Genomic DNA, 19,553 nt, shown 5'->3' with positions numbered 1-19,553 from the left:
TGCTCCTCTGACCTGGTACAGGTGTCTCCCAGAGATAGGACGGATCCTGTCCTAGAAGGGGACAGGATTCCCTGTTCCTCTTGGCTGGTGATCACAGGGTGACTAGCTCACACACAGCATTTTACACCACAGATGTCTAAAGTGGTCTGGGATAAATCCTAATCCTATGCTTGAGATGTGGTACAGCAATTTTAGCACCTCATCTGTACTTAACTTCAGGTGACTGATAAAGCAGGACAACATTTCCTAAGTAGGAAGAAAGAAAAACTAGGGGACCCACACAATTCAAGATCATTGATGTGTGACTCTCCGTTCTGTACACAGGATTACAATCTCATGGCAAATCCCAGCTGTTACAGAGGACATCAAGCTTATTCAAAACATTGCTTCTCCCTGCCAGCCTCACTCGACTCTTTTCCTGAGCTGGCCATTAACTGGATGGGTTTTGTTCAGGCTGAGTCTAAATGCTGTTTATATTTGATACAAGGAAGATAATGTTCAGCTTGAGTACTCAAAGCATTTTGGCCTATACTGTCTCCCCGCCTCCTCCATTTTGGGCTGTTTCAGATATGTTAGGAGAATATTGTTTGGACGAGAAAATAGCACAGGGAAGTGAAACAGGATGAATGTGAGGGTGCTGCCTTTGCTTAGGACTGTGGATCTCTCAGCAACATCTAGGCTGAATCATTGATATCAAATGTGTTACACAGGACTATGGGCTTTGCAAGCATAGAGCAAAATGCCCACTCCAAATTCAGGCAGGGAGTAGGAAATGTACATAAAAAAGCACAAGAGGATTTAATACCAACCAACCTTTGCAGACCAGAAGTCCACTAAAAGACCTTTGCAGAGTAAAGGCTACTTAAAAATGGGCCTTAGGTACTTTATAAATTATTTTCTGAATTATAGCTTTCCAGCTAAGCATGCTGGCTGCAAAAGGGAAGTCTGACAGAGAAGAGGCGAGGGAGGACATCAGGGGGCACATTTCACTTCTGGCAGCTAGAACTGACCACAAGGCTGACCTGATCCAGGTAACCACAGAGCAAAACAACTGCAGAGTAACAAAATTAAGCTAAGGGTTAGAGGCAGGCGGTTCGTAGGCAGACAAAAAAGGACAGTTGCTTTTAGGTTAGAATGCTAAAACTGCTTATAGTCTTTGTGGTAACCCAGGCCCACTATTTCCTGTGGTATTACCACTGGGCAAGGGGAACTGATTATGCTTTTCCTGTTTGCAGCCACTTTTTAAGTATTTGAAGGCTGTTTTCATGCCTAAAGTTTCTGCCTTTCTTTAGACCAAACAGCCTTAACTCTTCCAGTCTTTCCTCATAGGTCGCATTTTGTAAACTTGAGGGATTCTAGTTGCTCTTATCTGCATGCTCTTTCCAAGTGCTCTGCATCTTGCTCCAAGTGTAGTACCCGAGCTGGACACAGTACTGCAGCAGAGGCTTTGCTTGGCAAAGCAGAAGCCATTTCACATCTTACAGACAAGATATTTTTTATAAAGACTTGCTTTTTGTTTTTGCAGCACAGCACAAGCTGTATGTCATGCATTGTCTGATCCCAGCTGAGAGGATCCTGGATGTTGGATTGATCCCTGCTGGTCCATCTACACAGATCTGATAGCTGACCAGAAGCTTGCGGGAGCTTTTTTCTGTTGAGTTTCTAGTAAGTTATTCAGAAAGGAGAAGGTAGATATTTTGAGGCAAAGGAGGGGATAGGTTATAAGAACTTGACATTGCTTGAGCAACAGTACCAGATGAGACATAGCATTGAATTAGTTTATGATCCCATTTCTGCTAGTGGCATGAAGGAGACAGTAAGGCTGCAAAGATATTGAGAGAAAAGGGGAAAAAAAAGAAATAAATCCATTTAGAAAATATTGCCGTTGGTAGAATTGAGTGAAAGCAGATGTAACCCAGTGAACTTCAAACCCTGAAGTAATGTTATGTCTTTAGCTTACTGAGAAAAGTGAGCAATGACAGTGAAAAAAATCTCTGTCTCTAAAAATCACTTTGTATGACTCATGCATAATCGAAATTAATCTTGTTTGGAAACAGACCTTTCCTCATCATTCCTTCTTTTAAAAAGCTACTCAGGAGCCTTGAACACCTAAAATACAATTCTTTGCTTCCTAGTTCCTCTGCCTTGTAGAGCGGTGCTTTCCCTTCAGTATTATGAACTATAACCATCTTGCTGCAGGGCTGCGTGCACAAGTGAGCACAACATGGAACTGTTGCTGGACACAGATTTTTATTTGAAATGATCCAGGATGGTAAAACTGTAAAGAACAGGTGGTTGAAAGCACTCATAATCTTTAAATAAGAGTTCCCACTCATTCTTTTGATTAAAATCCTAGAAGTTTTTTGAAATGATCTAATTTTTCCCAGTTGAGCAGTTAGCCTTTGCTGAGATTTCAGAGAACTTGAGCCTGGTCCCTCTTGTGCTGAACATCGTGGCCAAATTGTCACCACCAGGTCAAAGCAGAGCCTTGCACTTTGCATGCACTCTTTCGGCTTTCCTAACCATCTCCTTCCATCAAACTATCTGATGTATTTTGGGTGGCTGTGGCCTATATGTTTTGTCAAGAGCTCTCTCCCTGCCCCATGACCCAGCTGTTGTAGATCAGACTTGCTTTCCCTTGGCTGCAAGTGTTTGGGCTCCTTGCAAATTGTTCCCAAGCAAGAGGAGTGCAAGAGAAAGCCATTCCTATCTTCCTGACTCTCCTTTCACTGGGGTGCATCTCAGTCTTACATACTTAGATCTTGCTGATTCAGTGCAAGTCCTATCAGCTGGCCCAGATAACCACTGTGCCTTACTCTGCCTTGGGCTTGCCCTCAGGTCTCTGCAGTATCCAGAGCAATCACCACACTGCAGCAGGACTAGCAAGTGACCCTAGGAAGTGCTCAACCATTTGCATATTATTGCAAACATAAAAATAATAATAAAAGACTGTGGGATGTGGGGTGGTGTGGAGTATCTCTTATCAACAGCCTCCACAAAAGTTCCTTCTTTTGTTTATAAGGAACTGCAGACCAGAGATGCCTGGATTTGCAGACAGGAAGGGTGAGGGGGAAAACACCCCCACTTGTTTTCTCCTTTGAGCAACAACGTTTCTCTTAACCTTAACCAAAGAAGGTAGTGAAGCCACTTGGCAAACAGACTTGTGTTAAGTACCTTGGCTGGAAATGTTTATGCTTGTTCCTGCTAACACACACAGGGCTCAGCTCGGTGCGTGCAGAGGGGAGGGAGGGGAAGGACTCAGCACTCCCCCGCGCAGCTCACCGCACCCCTATGCCACATGTCTGGGCAGGAGCTGGCCCACAAACGGTTACTGCTGCCTGCAGGGAGGGATGCTGGCTTCAGCTGCCTGTCTCTCCTCCTGCCTCTCTCCCTAGATGTGCCAGGCACAGCTCCTTGAGAGGAACTACTACCAGCAGCCAGGGCAGGGGAGCTTCACCGCTCGGAAGGAAGTTAGCTGAGCCATAGGCTGGGGGTGTCTGCACCCCCGGTGAAACCCAGGCCAAAGTATGGCTATAGCAGTGCAGGATGTCCTAGCCAGAGACCCAACTGGCCATTGACCCTCTGAGAGTGAGCCCTGTACCACAGGCTGGAAAGCGGATGAGATGCACAGAGCTGGAGAAGCACAACCCCTTTGCTCCCTGCTGTACCCCTGCACTGAACATCTCCAACCATGCTGCATCGCATTTGCTTTAGGGGAAGGTGGCTCTACCGTTTGTAGCATCCTGTTCTCTCAGGGACACACATTTCCAGCTGTAGATTATTTCTTTGCCTTTGACAATCCCATCTTCTACCTCAGCCGAGTTCCCTGCACCTCCTGGAAGGATGTACCCATCTCAAACACCTACACAGAGGCAGCAGTAACATCGCGGTCCCTCTGCAGCCTGTGCTGTCAGATTCCAGTGTCAGCCAGAAACACAAAAGGAGCCCTGTGATGGTCTCAGCTGGAGATGCCCTTGGGACAATAAGGTTGAGGGAGAAAAGAAAACAAGATGAAGTCCATGGGGTTGGCAGGGGGTGTGCAGGATGGCCATACTGTGATCACAGTGCCCCAGGCAGTGAGGTCCCTGGCAGAGCTCAGTGAACAGTGCCAGCCTGTGGTGCTTGCTCAACCTCTGGGACTGTGGGGCGAGTTCTGGCTGCCATCAGGGCAGCGAGTCTTTCTGACTCAGCAGGAATTGACCCAAATCCCTGGTAAGGAGGAAAACAAATTTTCTGCCTTCCACTTACATCCTGTCCCTGGCTGTGGTGGGTGCCCTTGTTTTAAAAGTTGAGGTCCAGGGCTTTGAGTCGGACAATGGGTGACTTCTCATATGGTGGAGCATTTTTGTCAGGTTGCATCAGCATTTCAACAAATCCCACCTCTGCGTACACCCAACATGGAGATTTTTGTAGCCTAGTAAGATGACACCCAGCTCAACAGGAAAGCAGGGAGCTTCAATCTGAACAGGGATGCATTCATGAGGGTCAAAAACCCTGTTGGGTGGCAGCCCTGCAACAAGGCAGGCAAATAGGTCTGTTGAAAAGGACCTGAGCCTTGCTGCACACAGAGGCACAAGAGTCACTGACACTTGAAAATCATAGAATTATAAAATGGTTTGGGTTGGAAGGGAACTTAAAGATCATTTAGTTCCAACCCCCTGCCATGGGCAGGGACATCTGCCACTAGACCAGGCTGTTCAAAGCTCCATCCAACCTGGCCTTGAACACTTCCAGGGATGGGACATCCACAGCTTCTCTGGGCAACCTGTTCCAGTGCCTCACCACCCTCACAGTGAGGAATTTCTTCCTCAGATCTAATCTAAATCTACCCTCTCTCAGTTTAAAGCCATCACCCCTTGTTCTATCGTTACAAGCCCTTGTAAAAAGTCCCTCTCCAGCTTTCTTGTAGGCCCCCTTTAGCTACTGGAAGGTGCTATAAGGTCTCCCTGGAGCCTTCTCTTCTCCAGGCTGCACAACCCCAACTCTCTCAGCCTGTCTTCACAGGAGAGGTGCTCCAGCCCTCTGATCATCTTCATGGCCCTCCTCTGGACTCGCTCCAACAGGTCTATGTCCTTTTTATGTTGGGGGCTCTAGAGCTGAAGGCAGGACTCCAGGTGGGATCTCACAAGAGCAGAGTAGAGGGGACAATTGCCTCCCTCAACCTGCTGGCCTCGCTTCTTTTGATGCAGCCCAGGGTTCAGTTGGCTTTCTGGGCTTCAAGTGCACTTTGCCAGCTCATGTTGAGCTTCTTGTTGGTGTGTTCAACAACACACCAAAATCTTTCTCAACAGAGCTGCTCTCAATCCATTCTCTGCCCAGCCTGTATTGATACTGGGGGTTGTCCCAACCCATGTGCAGGACCTTGCACGTGGCCTTGTTGAACTTCACGAGGTTTGCTTGGGTCCACCTCTCAAGCCTGTCAAGATCCCTCTGATGGCAACCCTTCCCTCCAGCATGTTGACCCCACCATGCAGCTTGGTGTCACTGGCAAACTCACCAAGGGTGTGCTCAGTCCCACTGTCCGTGTTGCTGACAAAGATGTTAAACAGTGCTGGTCCCAATGCCAGCCTCTGAGAAACACCACTCATCAATGGTCTCCACTTGAATGTCAAGCCATTGACTGCAAGTCCTTGAGTGAGACCATCCAGCTTATTCCTTATCCACCCAGTGGTCCATCTGTCAAACACGTCTCTCCAGTTTAAAGGCAAGGATGTCATGCGGGATGGTGTCAAATGCTTTGCACAAGTCCAGGAAGGTGATGTCGGTTGCTCTTCCCTGATCCAAAAACACTGTAACTCCATCACAGAAGGCCATTTGTCAGGCACAATTTGCCCTTAGTGAAGCCATGTTGGCTGTCACCAGTCACCTCCTTATTTCCCATGTGCCTTAGCATACTTTTCAGGAGGATCTTGCCAGGTACAGAGGTGAGACGTACTGGCTTGTAGTTCCCTGGCTCTTCCTTTTTATCCTTTTAAAAAATGTGGGCTATATCTCCCTTCTTCCCGCCAGTGGGAACTTCACCACACTGCCACAACTTCTCAAATATGATGGAGAGTGGTTTATCCACTTCATCCACCAGTTCCCTCAGGACCCATGGATGCATCTCATCAGGTCCCATGGACTTGCGCACCTTCAGGTTCCTTAGATAATCTCGAACTTGATCTTCTCCTACAGTGGGCAGCTCTTCATTCTCCCAGTCCCTGCCTTTGCCTTCTGTGGCTTGGGCGGTGTGGCTGGAGCACTTGCCAGTGAAGACTGAGGCAAAAAAGTCATCGAGTACCACAGCCTCCTCCACATCCTGGGTAACCAGGCCTCCCATTTCCTTCTGGAGAGGGCCTACATTTTCCCTAGTCTCCCTTTTATCACCAATGTACCTATAGAAGCTTTTCTTGTTGCCCTTGGTGTTTCTAGCCAGATTTAATTCTGTCAGGGCTTCAGCTTTCCTAACTCGACCCCTGGCTTCTCGGACAGTTTCTCTGTATTCTTCCCAGGCTACCTGTCCTTGCTTCCACCACCTGTAGGCTTCCTTTTTGTGTTTGAGTTTCTCCAGGAGCTTCTTGTTCATCCATGCAGGCCTCCTGGTGTTTTTGCCCAACTTTGCCTTTGTTGGGATGCATCAAATCCTGAGCTTGAAGAAGGTGATCCTTGAATATTAACCAGCTTCCCTGGGTGCTTCTTCCCTCCAGAACTCTGTCCCATGGTACTCTATCAAGCAGATCCCTGAAGAGACCAAAGTCAGCTCTCCTAAAGTTCAAGGCAGTGAGCTGGCTGTGCACCCTCCTCACTGTCCTAAGAATCTTGAACTCCACCATTTCATGGTCACTGCAGCCAAGTCTGCCCTTGAGATCCACATTCCCCACGAGCCCCTCCTTGTTAGTGAGAACAAAATCCAGCATGGCACTTCCCCTCCTTGGCTCCTCTAGCACTTGGAGAAGGAAGTTACCGTCAGGGCATTCCAAGAACCTCCTGGATTGCCCATGCCCTGCTGTGTTGTCCCTCCAACAGGTATCGGGGTGGTTGAAGTCCCCCATGAGGACTAGGGATTGTGAACATGAGGCAGATCCTATCTGCCTATAAAGGGCCTCATCCACTCAGTCTTCCTGGTTGGGTGGCCTGTTTGGGTGTAGGAGACCCCCATTATAATGCCACCTGTCCCTGCCCTCTGTTTAATTGTGAGCCATAAGCTCTCAGTCAGCTCCTCATCCACCCCCAGGCACAGCTCCATGCACTCCAGCTGGTTGCTGACATAGAGGGTGACACCTCCCCCTCATGTCCCCTGCCTGTCCTTCCTAATGAGCCTGTATCCTTCCATTCCAACACCCCAGTCATAGGAGCCATCCCACCATGTCTCCATGATGCCAATAAGATCACAGCCCTGCAGGCATGCACGTGTCTCTAAGTCCTCTTGTTTATTCTCCATGCTACCTGTGTTTGCGTAGAGGTATTTAAGCTGGGTTCCCAAGGAAGCTAACTTCCTGGCTGGAGCAGCTGGAATTCTCTTGTGCTGCTCTGCAGGTGCTCTCCTGCTGCCCTGCCATCCCTTTCCACTCTCTGGGCATCTGTTGCTGTCGCTGGCATCAAACTGGTAAGACTGGGATGGAGTGAAGTTCCCCTCTCCTGGCAACTTTAGTTTAAAGCCCTCTTCACCAGCACTCTTCAATGAATATGAAGAAATGCTGAATTTCTGTGAAGAACTGAGTTTCTAGGGACAATATTAAGTTAACATGATAGTGGAGGTTTTGTAATTGCCACTGAGTAAAGCAAAAATACTTGCAGCATGAAGATGTTGAAAGGTGGTGTAAATTCATTGCATCAGTTTTTCTAGAATATAATTGTATCATCTGTTTTGTAAGGTGGAACATTTCCATTAAAAATATGCTGTGGAAAAGCCAGATGTCATTAATGATTATTTGGTTAATTAAAATGCCTCTTTTCCCCACATTGTGACATAGCTACTTCTGTTATTAACAAAAGGTGGATGACTCAGGGCCCAGTATGCGGTGTGTTGCTTGCTTGGGATGGGATGCCAGCCTGGGGCAGCTGCTTGGGCTCATGGTGGTCTTGCAATGGAGAAGCTGTTTATACCTCTGGAGAGTCCTGTTCTCCTGGTCACCCAGGATACGGTTAGTGAGTAACTTTCACTGTTTCTTAGTGGCTGGGGTTTGGTTTCTGTTTTTGCTGCTTACAGGATGGAATATCAATAGAAAGGCTTTTATCTGACATTCTGTGTTATTGTTTAGAAATTCATTTGTGAAGAAGGAAAAGGCAGTCTCCAAATATTAGAAGAATTTGGCGGATTTCCATCTGCAGCGGAAATTCAGTACTTCGGAACTCTCATTTCCTCTGGAAATATGAATCAGTTGTCTGCTCCCCTGAATATAAGCCCAGGACACATCTTTGTGCCTGACTGCAATCTGCAGAAGAGTATCCTCACATCTCCACTGGGTACAAAAATAATAGCAAGTATAAAATTGGTAGAATGGACCTGGTAGAAAACCAGTATATATGTTATTATGAAAGCAAATCTGTGAGAATATTCAAGTATTCAGTTTTGCTTCTCATTTTGACTGTCAGGTTATGCAGTCATACTCTTTCAAATACCAGTAGAGTGTCTGTAATGAACTTTTGGGGAAATGGGGGCTAGCAAGGAAATTTTGGAGTCTAACCTAAAATCACCTTATAACAGATGAATAACATATCCAGTTGATGGTGTACAGTATTAAAATCTATGGCATGGAAGTCTTGATTTATGGAAAACTGTTTGATAGTATAACATAAATCTTAGCTCAGGATGTGGAATTTTAAAATTCTGTCTTTAAGGAAGTTAATCCTGAGGATGCATTTTACTACAGCTTTGTTAATTACCTCCAGACTAACATACATTTACTTTGGAAAAGTTAACACGGTAAAACAGAAACATAACTGTAAAATGATCACATCAGTAGACTGTTGGGCATGGTCTTCAGAAGTCTTCAGTGCCTCTGCTTTTTTAACTGTTTCAGGACCTCTTTTAGAAATTTAGAGGGCAAATATCTGGGTGACCAGTACAAGGTATTTAAGGTGACAGATGAACAAAATGTTCTCAGGAAACTTTGCATGTGCCTGAATTTCAATATATGCTTTGTCAGATTAATACCATAAATTATTAAGTTCTATTTTTTAAAATATTTGGACAGGCTGAACAGGCTCTCCTAGCATCCCATAAAGGGTCACTGTAGGTGAAGAACAGGAATCTGTTTTTCCAACTGTCTCTCCAGGCCAGCACATCTGCTTATCCCCCGTCAGTCCCGCACCAGGCATGAAGTAGAAATAAGGCCATCTTGTTCTATAGGTCAATCCTATTTAGCCACCATCTTTGTTCTTGAGTGACCTCAGCTAGTTAAATGTGAGTTCATAGGGTCAGCACTAACAGATTCTGGCAGGGTTGTTGGTTATCTGTGCCACCTCATCAAATTACTCCTTCTAACGTCTCTTGTTCTGTTTCCTTTGATCCTGGTTTCATGCCTTTCTGCTCATTTCTGTCCAACAGAAAGAATCCCTTGGAACAGGAAGACTTTGCTAGTTTATTATTAATAGTGAAATGAATGAAGGTTTGAATGCTTGGCTTTGTGACCTGAATTTTGTTTCGAATATATGTGTCTTAAAAAAAAAGAAAAGTAATAAAATCCAGGAAGATTTTAATGACACAAACCCATTATTAAATCCTGAATACCATCAAAAGGGAGGTGCTGCTTCTTCACCTCAATAGTGAAATGTCATCGGAAGTGCTCCTTTCCTTGCCAGGTACCCTGCTGCCAGGCCTGTTTATCTTGTACGTTCAGCTTGGGACCCTTCTCAGCTGCCCAGCTTCCAGACCTCTGCCTCACCTCCTGCACCCCTGGCTGCTTGCCCCTGTGCTGATTGTTTGGTCATCAGGTCCATGGGCTGCTGCCTGGTTGTGCTGGGCAAATGAGGCCATGGACTGTGAGCACGAAAAAGAAGTGCCCTAGAAAATAACAAACAGCCACCCGAGTTGATGTCCTCTCTCCTCTGTTAGGAAATGTATCCCTGGAGAGAAAAGCCATGCAGGAGCCTTGGACTTCAATGTCTACTCTGTAGAGAGAAGACCGAGTGGATTGCTGGCATCTGTTGGGCACAGCCAGAAGTCCCTCACAGCACTGGCGCTAGGACTGAGTCAAGGAACAAGTGCTCTGAAAAAACGGGAATCTGAAGCCCTCAGTAACACCCCTGGTAACACCTCTGCTCCAAGTATTTGATTTAATTTGAATCAGTGAAACACCCAAGAAGATACATCAATCAGCCTCTAAACCACCAGAGTCCCATGGCACCCACTCCAGAGAAGGCTTATAAGGATAACCAGACACTGTAGGGCTAGGTGCATATGGAATATGGAGAGGAATCCCATGTGTACAGCTCTATTAAAATGGCTGCACTCATCTAGCATCTTGCTTGACATTGCAAAACTATGTGTAAGTACTGTAAGACAGAATAACACCTGCATTGAGGGATTTAATACCCCTATTGTCTGTGTAGCAATTTGTTTTTGCTACCAAATTGCCACTTAACTCACACTTGCCCAGCCAACTCCATATGGTATCCACAGCAGAGATGATTTTTAAGTACTTCACACACACCACACACACACACTCCCCCCCCCCCCCCCCCAGTTTCTCATCTCATGACCATTGGCTACACTGATTTTCCCATACCCATTCCCCAGCTCTTTGCTGCTCAGCCTCTCTCCTCCCCCTTGTACCGCTCCCGGAAAATGTCGTATGTGCTAGAAGGCTAAAGATTTAAAATCTTGAATCTCAGCAGTATGAATTCCAAAACTGATAAATCAGTTTTAATGATTTGTATTTCTCTCTCCTTCTCTCACCCATCCACCTACCATGGCTGTTTTTGCCAGGTCTCCTCTCCCCTCCTGCTGCAGGGATTTGTGAAAATGAAATGGATTGTATCTCTGTAACTTTGAATGAAGCGCTGGTTGTAGCACAACTGCTTAGAAAGATTAGAAAAGGTACACTAGCCTTAGGCTCCTCAGTGCACACTAGAGGGAAGCTCCCCACCCACCTTGGTGTTCACAAGGCAGACCAGGGTAAAAAACCTGTTTGAACAAAGGTATTTTAAGACATTGGCTGCATACCAATTACTGCTGAGTCCTATTCATTTTGCAGTACACTCTCTGCTGCTATGTAGGAGTAATCAAAGACAGCTAAAAGCAAAATAAAGATAACAATCTATCCTGGCATGAGTATTAGAAGATGAAAGGGCTTTGTTATTAATGCCCCAATAACAAGCTTTGCATTCCCATCCTTGCACCAGCTTTGTGGAAACCATGCGAGCAAATAGCAGCACTTTACACCTTCCAGATTGCCTCACTGATTTTCTGCAAATGAAGACCACCTGTGGGGGACTGTCCACCTGGCACAAGCTCTTCTCCAGGTTTTGAGAAAAGTGAAAAAGATCTCAGCACCATAACCTCTGCTCTTGTACAGAGGTGGGAAGACAGAAGGCTTATAGCACAAAAAGAGGATTGAAGAGATGCTGTCAAATCGCCAGATCTAAACAAGAGCTAAAAAGGACAGCTGGTCTGCAATGCCTTATGTTTTCCTGAAATCCTGCAGATTTTAAAGCAGTGTCAGAGCCTATCCTTTGTAACCTGCCACCAGCTTCTCCTCCAAAATGGCAGCTGTCTGTGAAAACCTCCACGGTCAGTGTTTTCCAGCTGGCCCATGCAGTCTGGTCCTGCAGTTCTTGGACTTACTTTGTGTATCTTTCTGGCTGCAGTAGGCACACCTCTTTCCAGTCTGCCCCATAGCTCTGGTCTGTTCTGGTGCAAGTAGTTGGTCAGAGCCAGACAGTCTTCACAGTAAATAGCAGTAAACAGTGATTCATTGTGGTTTAGATTCATGAATTTCCAGATCTTCTAGATTAAAATCTTGGAAACAGAGAGCTCAAAGAGAAAACAAAATTTGGCATCAGGATTCCTTGTGAACCACTTCAAAATCTCTAACCTGTGTTCCAGCTCTGAGATCCAAAAATGTGTGTTTCCCAGAGTTGTCCTGCCTCTTGGGGGATTCCTGGGCTCTGAACGCTTCCTCTAGGAAGCAGCCTTCCATCTCCACAGAAGCCCTGGGTTTTGCTCTGGAGCTACTGCAAAGCTGTTGGTGGAGCTCACTAGGGGGAAATCTCTTAGATACTTGGGAATTAGCCCCCTCCTTCAGTTCACATCTGTTCTAACAGGGACTTCTAGGTCAAACATGGCTCTCTGCTTCATGAATGGCTCTACTGCATACGAATCAATTCCTTCCCTTACTTGAAACAGAATAACTCCTACCCAGGCTGAACTTTTCAATTGATGTTCTTCTTTCACTGTTGGGGGTGGGGAGAGGGGAGAGGGTGGGCAACAATATACAATACAACAGATTAAAAAAAAAATATTGCTGTATATTGTAACAATGTCTCGTGACCTCTAGTGCATTACCAGCTTCCCCTAGAGACCAAACATGCGTTTCAGGCTACCCTGTTTGACTGGGAGCAGGCCTAGTCATCTAATATTAGAATGGAGGCCATGAGCTTGGAAAGAGGCTTTTGCTACAATGGAGAAGCAAACTGTGAGAGTGGAGAACGTTTTGTTACCAGGGCTTAACACCATTTCTCTGCATACACAAAAGTCCCTGTGCTGGAATCAGCATTTCAGTCAGTCCAGTGACCCTTCTGCCTGCTGAGAAATTGCGATTACATTGGAATTAAGCCATAAAACTCTGCGATAAATTCTGGCCATGTCTCACGGTCACCGAATTTGCGCTATTGATCCTAGTGTCTATTTCTTTTTATATTGATGCAACTTTGCTAATGCTGTTTTGACTATTTTTCTAAATTAGCAAATGATATTGTACTCATTGGGCAGAAAAACTTAATGGAGGGGTAGCTTAGTCTATTGAACACAAATCAACCATACCTCCCTTCTGTTGGCGCTTCTCCTAGAAGGGTTTGCTTGCTACAGGAAAGTTCTTAGGCACAGTTATCCTCTAACCTGAGTATCAGACCCCCGTGACTCGGTCCCTTTGACTACCCGGAGTACCCCTCAGCAGACTTCTCCTTGGCCGGCCATCAGTCTGAAGAAAACCTCCCGGATGGATTTCTCCCTGCTGATGGCTGCAGCCATCCACCCCGCGTGACTGCCCGGCCCTCTCCCCTTTGGACCTCCCAGAAGTGCCCGCCGCTGCTGCTCCGCCGCGGCTCTGGCTGGGTTGCACCGCTCCTCTCCTGCCGCCGGCCCGGGGAAGCCGGGGCCGAGGCACGCGGCCGTTCGGGGAGCAGAGGGAGCGGCCGGGCCCAGCCGGCCGGCGCGGCACCCCCCGGGCACGGCCGCGCGTCCCCGGGGCCGCCTTGCAGCACCATGGAGAGAGGAGCGCGCCCGCCTCCCGCGGGCGGGCAGGGAGCGGGCAGCGGGCGGGAGCAGGGAGCGGGCAGGGAGCGGGCAGGGAGCGGGCAGCGGGCGGGCAGGGAGCGGGCAGGGAGCGGGAGCAGGGAGCGGGCAGGGAGCGGGCAGGGAGCGGGCAGGGAGCGGGCAGCGGGCGGGCAGCGGGCGGGCAGGGAGCGGGCAGCGGGCGGGAGCAGGGAGCGGGCAGGGAGCGGGCAGGGAGCGGGCAGCGGGCGGGCAGGGAGCGGGCAGGGAGCGGGAGCAGGGAGCGGGCAGGGAGCGGGCAGGGAGCGGGCAGGGAGCGGGCAGCGGGCGGGCAGCGGGCGGGCAGGGAGCGGGCAGCGGGCGGGAGCAGGGAGCGGGCAGGGAGCGGGCAGCGGGCGGGCAGGGAGCGGGCAGCTGGCGGGAGCAGGGTGCGGGCAGAGAGCGGGAGCAGGGAGCGGGCAGAGAGCGGGCAGGGAGCGGGCAGCGGGCGGGAGCAGGGAGCGGGCAGGGGGCAGGGAGTGGGCAGGGAGCGGGAAGCAGGCAGGGGGCAGGGTGCGGGCAGGGAGCGGGCAGGAGGCAGGAAGCAGGCAGAGAGTGGGCAGGGAGCAGGCAGCAGGAGGAAAGGGAGTGGGCAGGGACTGGGCAGCGGGAGGGCAGGGAGTGGGCAGTAGGAGGGCAGTGGGCAGGGAATGGGCAGCGGGAAGGCAGAGAGTGGGCAGGCAGAAGGCAGGGAGTGGGCAGCAGGTGGGCAGGCAGTGGGCAGTGAGAGGGCAGGCAGTGGGCAGGGAGTGGGCAGCAGGCGGGCAGGGAGCGGGCAGTGGGAGGGCAGGCAGTGGGCAAAGAGCAGGCAAGGAGTGGGCAGGCAGCTGGCAGGGAGCAGGCAGCAGGTGGTCAGCAGCAGGCAGCAAGACGCAGAGGGAGAGCAAGCAGTGGGCAACGGGCAGGGTGTGGGCAGGGCATGGGCATCTGGCAGGCAGCAGGCAGCAGGTAGGCAGGGAGGAGCAGGAGTGCATTCTCTGGCCCCAGTCCTCACTCAGCCTGCCCGCCATGTAACCCCACTTGTGATGTGTGTGGAGCAGCAACATTGGCTGCTGGGGGACTTAGCAGTAGGTTTGCTCCTCATAGGCTCAGGAGAAGCCTGGCCTTGGCTGCCACGCAAATATCTGGCCAGGTCATTGTCGGCTGGCAGCAATCAAATGGCTAGTGTGTTTTCCTTGGCAGTAAGTTTCTGACTAGTGAGGGAAACTCTCATGTCAGTCCTTTCCTGCTCTAGGCTGAGCCCTTTGGGAAAGTTGCTAGTGCCACCCCAAAGCGTGGCTGGAATTGCTCTCCACACCCCGATGAACTCAATTGGTGTTTGACTGTGCAAGGCTGATCTGGGTACCGGTGCTGCAATAGCAGTTGCCTTGTTTCAACTTCCTTCCACTCCTTAGCTGCACTACAGTGGCAGCTTTGTGAAATGGGAGCTCTGAATCTGCCTGTCAATGTGACCCAGAATGCATGGGCATTGCACTTTCCATATTGGCTACCATCAGGATAGCACTACTTGCCCTACCTGGCTCCATCAAAACAGGCACTAGCAAGACTAAGAGATGCCAGCGGAAGATCAGAGGCTCTAACAAGCAAGGATTCAAGGAATCTTTTCTTCTACTTCCTGCTACACCTTCCTGAATGTATGGTATGGAAAATCAGAGTGCAAAGGAGTCATGAAACAGCGCTGTAGGCAAGGCTTGCCAGATGCTGAACTAATTGTTTGAAGAAGCCTAGTAGCTGCCCTGACAGATGAGGGAAGTGTCACAGAAAAGGGATGTGGGCACAATAAATTTTGCTAGTTACAATTCTGTCTTATGTGAATGAAACAGCTCTCTGTTGCATCACCAATGGCAAAATACCTAAATAAAGCGTCTAAGCAGTGCTAGGCAACTAAAAGCTAGTTTTTGTCAACTGTGGATAATTCTGAGATTGTAAAAATCAGGATGATAAACATGAGAAGAATGAGAATAGAGTTAACTACTGCCTGTAGAGAGAGCACTGAGGAGTTAGCAGGAGACAGTGTGGGTGGAAACACTGTCATAAACAGTATCTTTCTGGAGTCCATGATAGCTTTGACTCCAGTGGAGTCAGGAGCTTTAGTTCTCAGGCTAACCCTTTGAAGGGTCTTGAGGGTCTTTCTTACTGGTAAGGACTGAGAGGTTAATCACAGGTTAGTGGTTTTGTTAAACAATATTGTCTTTCTGCTAGTTTTAATTTCTGGCATTTGTTGACACTGAGTTTGTGCCTGTGTGTAATGGTCCCTTGGTTTTGATCCCATAATTTCCGTGAGTATATCCAGCACACTGATAATCATAACCAAGTTAACTGAAAAGGCAATGTTCCCAGATAACATTTAGCTTGCTGTATTTTGTGTCAGATCTGATGAATGACTTTGTTTCATACTTCTCCCAAAGCAGCTGATTTAATAAAAGATACTGCTTCTTCCCACAAACATTGCCTTAAATGACTGTAGCTACAACAGTATGACTATCTGTGCTACATTAAATACGTTGTACTCCTCCCAAGATCTTCCATCTGAATGTTTCGGTCACTGCAGTGGAGTACACTGTGGCTGTACATGTGAATGTACAATTTGACAAGAGCCCAGCCAGCTTGTATACTGTTAGCAGCATGGTTGTGCTAATCCAGACTTCCAGAAACATGAACCCCTCAAGATCTGTAGGTGGGCTGGGTTGCAGAAGGTGAGCTCTTATTGCCTTGGCTACGCTCCTATCAGCACAACTAGTCCTGTAGCTGAAAGTCAGTTCGGGCAAATACCTACATACCGCCTATGACCGCAGGGTAATCCTGTTCAAAGAAAGACCTCTGGAGTCTGTTCTGTTTACTGTCAAAATAGTAAAAAAATCTTAAAACTTCATAAAGCTTGCATAGAAGCCTCTCCTGTAAAATCATCCCAAAAATACAATCAAAACTTTAACGATCAAATAAATCTGCTTTGGAGTAGAATGACTTATGTTACTTATTACTAATGATTTCTGTGAGATAACCTGAAGATGGATAGGTAGGAATGCAGTGAGGAGCTTGTGTAACAGAGTTATCTTTGGCTATAGGATAAAATGCAAATAGATTCCATAAAATCATAAACATGCAGAAGAAAAAGTTATATTGCCAGCCCACCCTGACGTCAGTTTGTCAATAACGACGATGTACTTCTTTAATCTGAGCATTTTATTGTTTTACAATGTAGGACGGAATGAGAGTGCAAAGCTCTTTCCCTGTTGAACTCTTGTTTTCCTTGGATTACCAGGAGTTTATGTTTAGCAGGTTTTCCAGACAAAATGCCTCACTCCTTCTGAGTAGTGTTTATGCTACATGTAACATTACCCTTTGCTGGTGCATGCACTGGCAGGTTAAAATTAGACTTCCTAAATGTCACTACAGCAACTTGCTACTCTCTTACAAGAGTACAGTACTTTAATTTGTTGTGAATTTGTTGTCTATGTTACTCTAAACAGCAAATAAGCAAAATCTTACTTAGATAAATACATATTTAATGAATGCACATGTAGTGATGTGTGTTTTGTTTATTCAGATTCCAATCTGTTACTGATCAAATAATAGTAACAACACAAAGTGGCAAACGGATTAAAGCTGATTGTTCTGAAAGCAGTTTTTGTACTACTAATAATAGCAATAATGGCAGTTTCTAGTTACTGAAGTACTTTACATTGCTTAAAAAAATTTGATCATGTGTACCTCAGAAAAGCTGGTGCTTTTTTTCTTTAAATCTCAGCAGAATTAATGTATAAATGGTTATTTGCAAAGATACATAATATTCACTTTTAAAGCATATGTGTGAATTTCTATGCCTTTTAAGCCATTTTTGATGAACAGCATTCTTTAAAAGAAGTAAAACTCTTCTTATCCATTCACATCCCTCATGTAAGATTTGTGATGGTTTGGAGCAGGGCATGATAAAATGTGTACAAAAATGATAATGAGTTTTATCTCAAAATCCTCTGTACATGCAAGAGTTGATCTGTATGTCTCAGCACACAGTCTGATGTGGCAGGGGTGTGAAAGGCAAGAAAAGGTATGGATCTGTAACGTCCCCATGATTCCATGTTTCCATGTGTGTGTGTGAGGTGTGGTGTGCGTCTATGACCCTGTTTATGTAATATGGTAACAACCGTGCAACAGTACATTTTATATCTCATTCAGCCACTGCCTGTTAATATCTGAGAATTGTGCTTCTTTCTGGTCTCATAAAAGCTTTGGAAGAGTGGTTCTGTCTAGTCTGGATTTCTTCTCTGTTTGCCTAAAATTCCAGTGTCTTAATCCATTTTTCCTACTCCAGCCTGACTCCATCTTGCTTGCGTGCTGCCCACATCCAGGAGAAGCAGTCCCTCTGCCCTTGCCCTCATGAATGCTTACATACTGTTTCACTGAAAACACTATCTTGCTTACTGTCTCAAGGCTTAACAGCAAATGGAAAACAAACCTCTTCATTTACTGCTTTACACACAGAGCAAAACAGAAAACACACTGTGTAGCAAATTTTTGGTTAGTCCCTGTCTCTGAGAAAACCTGTTCCTGATACAAGGCAAGAAGATCCCACTTGTTTTTACGCTCTGATAGACCGTTTCCGAATCCAATGCTTTCCATTAAAATGGACATTCTGAAACAGAACACCTTTGATTTTCAATGTTAAAACATTAGCCTGTGATACAGAAAGTACATACATGCACACCTAATTACCAGCATATGAATATTTGCATAGTATTCATGGATGTGGTTCTTTGCTATCTAATTTCATTAGATACTAGGAAGAGTACTGGTAGGTGTCACAAGCCTTGCTATCTTTCCTCTTCTCCTCATCCAGCAAGCAGGATGCTTATTTTTGCATGGAAAATAAAGCTGGAAGACAGTTTAGTCCATCTTTTTGCTAGCAGTGGTTTGTTACTGATAGTGTATTTACTGGAACTTTGTCCGGTATACTTATCATGTGCTACCAACCACAAGTAGAGTTTACTGTCTTTTTTGGAATACAAACCTTTCCTGCAAAGTTGTTTCTGATATTCTGCCTACAATATCCTTTGCTTATATTCATCACATTGCTTTAATCGTAATCTCTTGTACAAGCCAAAATAATCTTTCTCTCCTCAGGCTCACATCTTGCAATACACATAGCTCTCTGTATGTTCCAGTAAAATTACACTTACTTACCTTCCACTTTGAAGATGGTAAGGTGAGGTCTGCAGTGAAAAGCACCCAGTGCATTGCCAGCACAGTTCATCCAAAGACCCTGGAAAACCCAGGTTGCAGTGATAACGGATGATGCTCGACTAGTGACTTTCCACTCATTTGATGCAGTAGCAGCAATAGCAGCTCCTAGCCCACAGAAACAAAATATGAAAGCTATAATCTGTATTCCTAGCATGTTTCTCTGTAACCCAGGGACTTAGTAATGCCACTGCGTGGAGAGAAAAGTACTTTAGTCATGTGAGTAAGCAAAAAGGCATAACATAAGCAAATTATACTTGAACAACTTTAGTAACGCTACAGAAAGTTAATGTGGCTGAAAGAAACTGTCATGCTTGAGTGATTTAAGAAAAGCCCTAGGCATTACAAATGTTTAGAAATAAAGTCGAGTTATGACCTTATGGGAGGCAATTACTAGTACTTACTTACTAATTTCTAATTGTTAAAATTAATTAAAATGTTTTAATATTTTTTTCAATTAAGGTATTCCAGTTAATGCTTAATTTTTAGTTAATTGGAAACTTAGAACCATTGCATCTAGCAAAATAAGTTCAGAGTCCAAACTGTACAGCGCTATTTAACAGATTACCATAACATTTTAGCAGGATCATGCAACACTTGAAAAATAAATTTTTAAAAGGCTGTGAAATTAGTTCAGCCATAACTAGCTACCATATAAGCACCTCTAAAACAGTAGCATCTTGGAGCCAACAATGGAAACAGCTAGTCATCCCTGAGCAGTGGTGCAACTGCAGTAGTCAGCCGAATGAACCTTGTGTAGCCCCCATTGAGACTTCTTTGGTCAGTGTAGAAAATTTACTGCTTCTTATGGTATGTCTGGACAATGAACATAGTGCAGAAATATCTGTGCCACCACTAACTG

General features: G+C 46.4%; 1 protein-coding gene across 1 annotated transcript in view; it reads right to left on the bottom strand.

Moving 5' to 3' along the window:
* Window positions 1-18,848, bottom strand: part of CLDN10 (claudin 10) — a 65,480-nt gene extending 46,632 nt beyond the window's left edge. Inside the window, exon 1 of the mRNA XM_005443949.4 lies at window positions 18,635-18,848. Within this exon, the coding sequence (XP_005444006.2) occupies window positions 18,635-18,848 (214 nt within the window). The remainder of the gene's footprint in view (window positions 1-18,634) is intronic.
* Window positions 18,849-19,553: the final 705 nt, after the last annotated feature.

Source organism: Falco cherrug, chromosome 2 (genome assembly GCF_023634085.1).
Source record: "Falco cherrug isolate bFalChe1 chromosome 2, bFalChe1.pri, whole genome shotgun sequence".
NCBI classification, from domain to species: domain Eukaryota; kingdom Metazoa; phylum Chordata; class Aves; order Falconiformes; family Falconidae; genus Falco; species Falco cherrug.
This window is presented reverse-complemented; position numbering and strand designations above follow the sequence as displayed.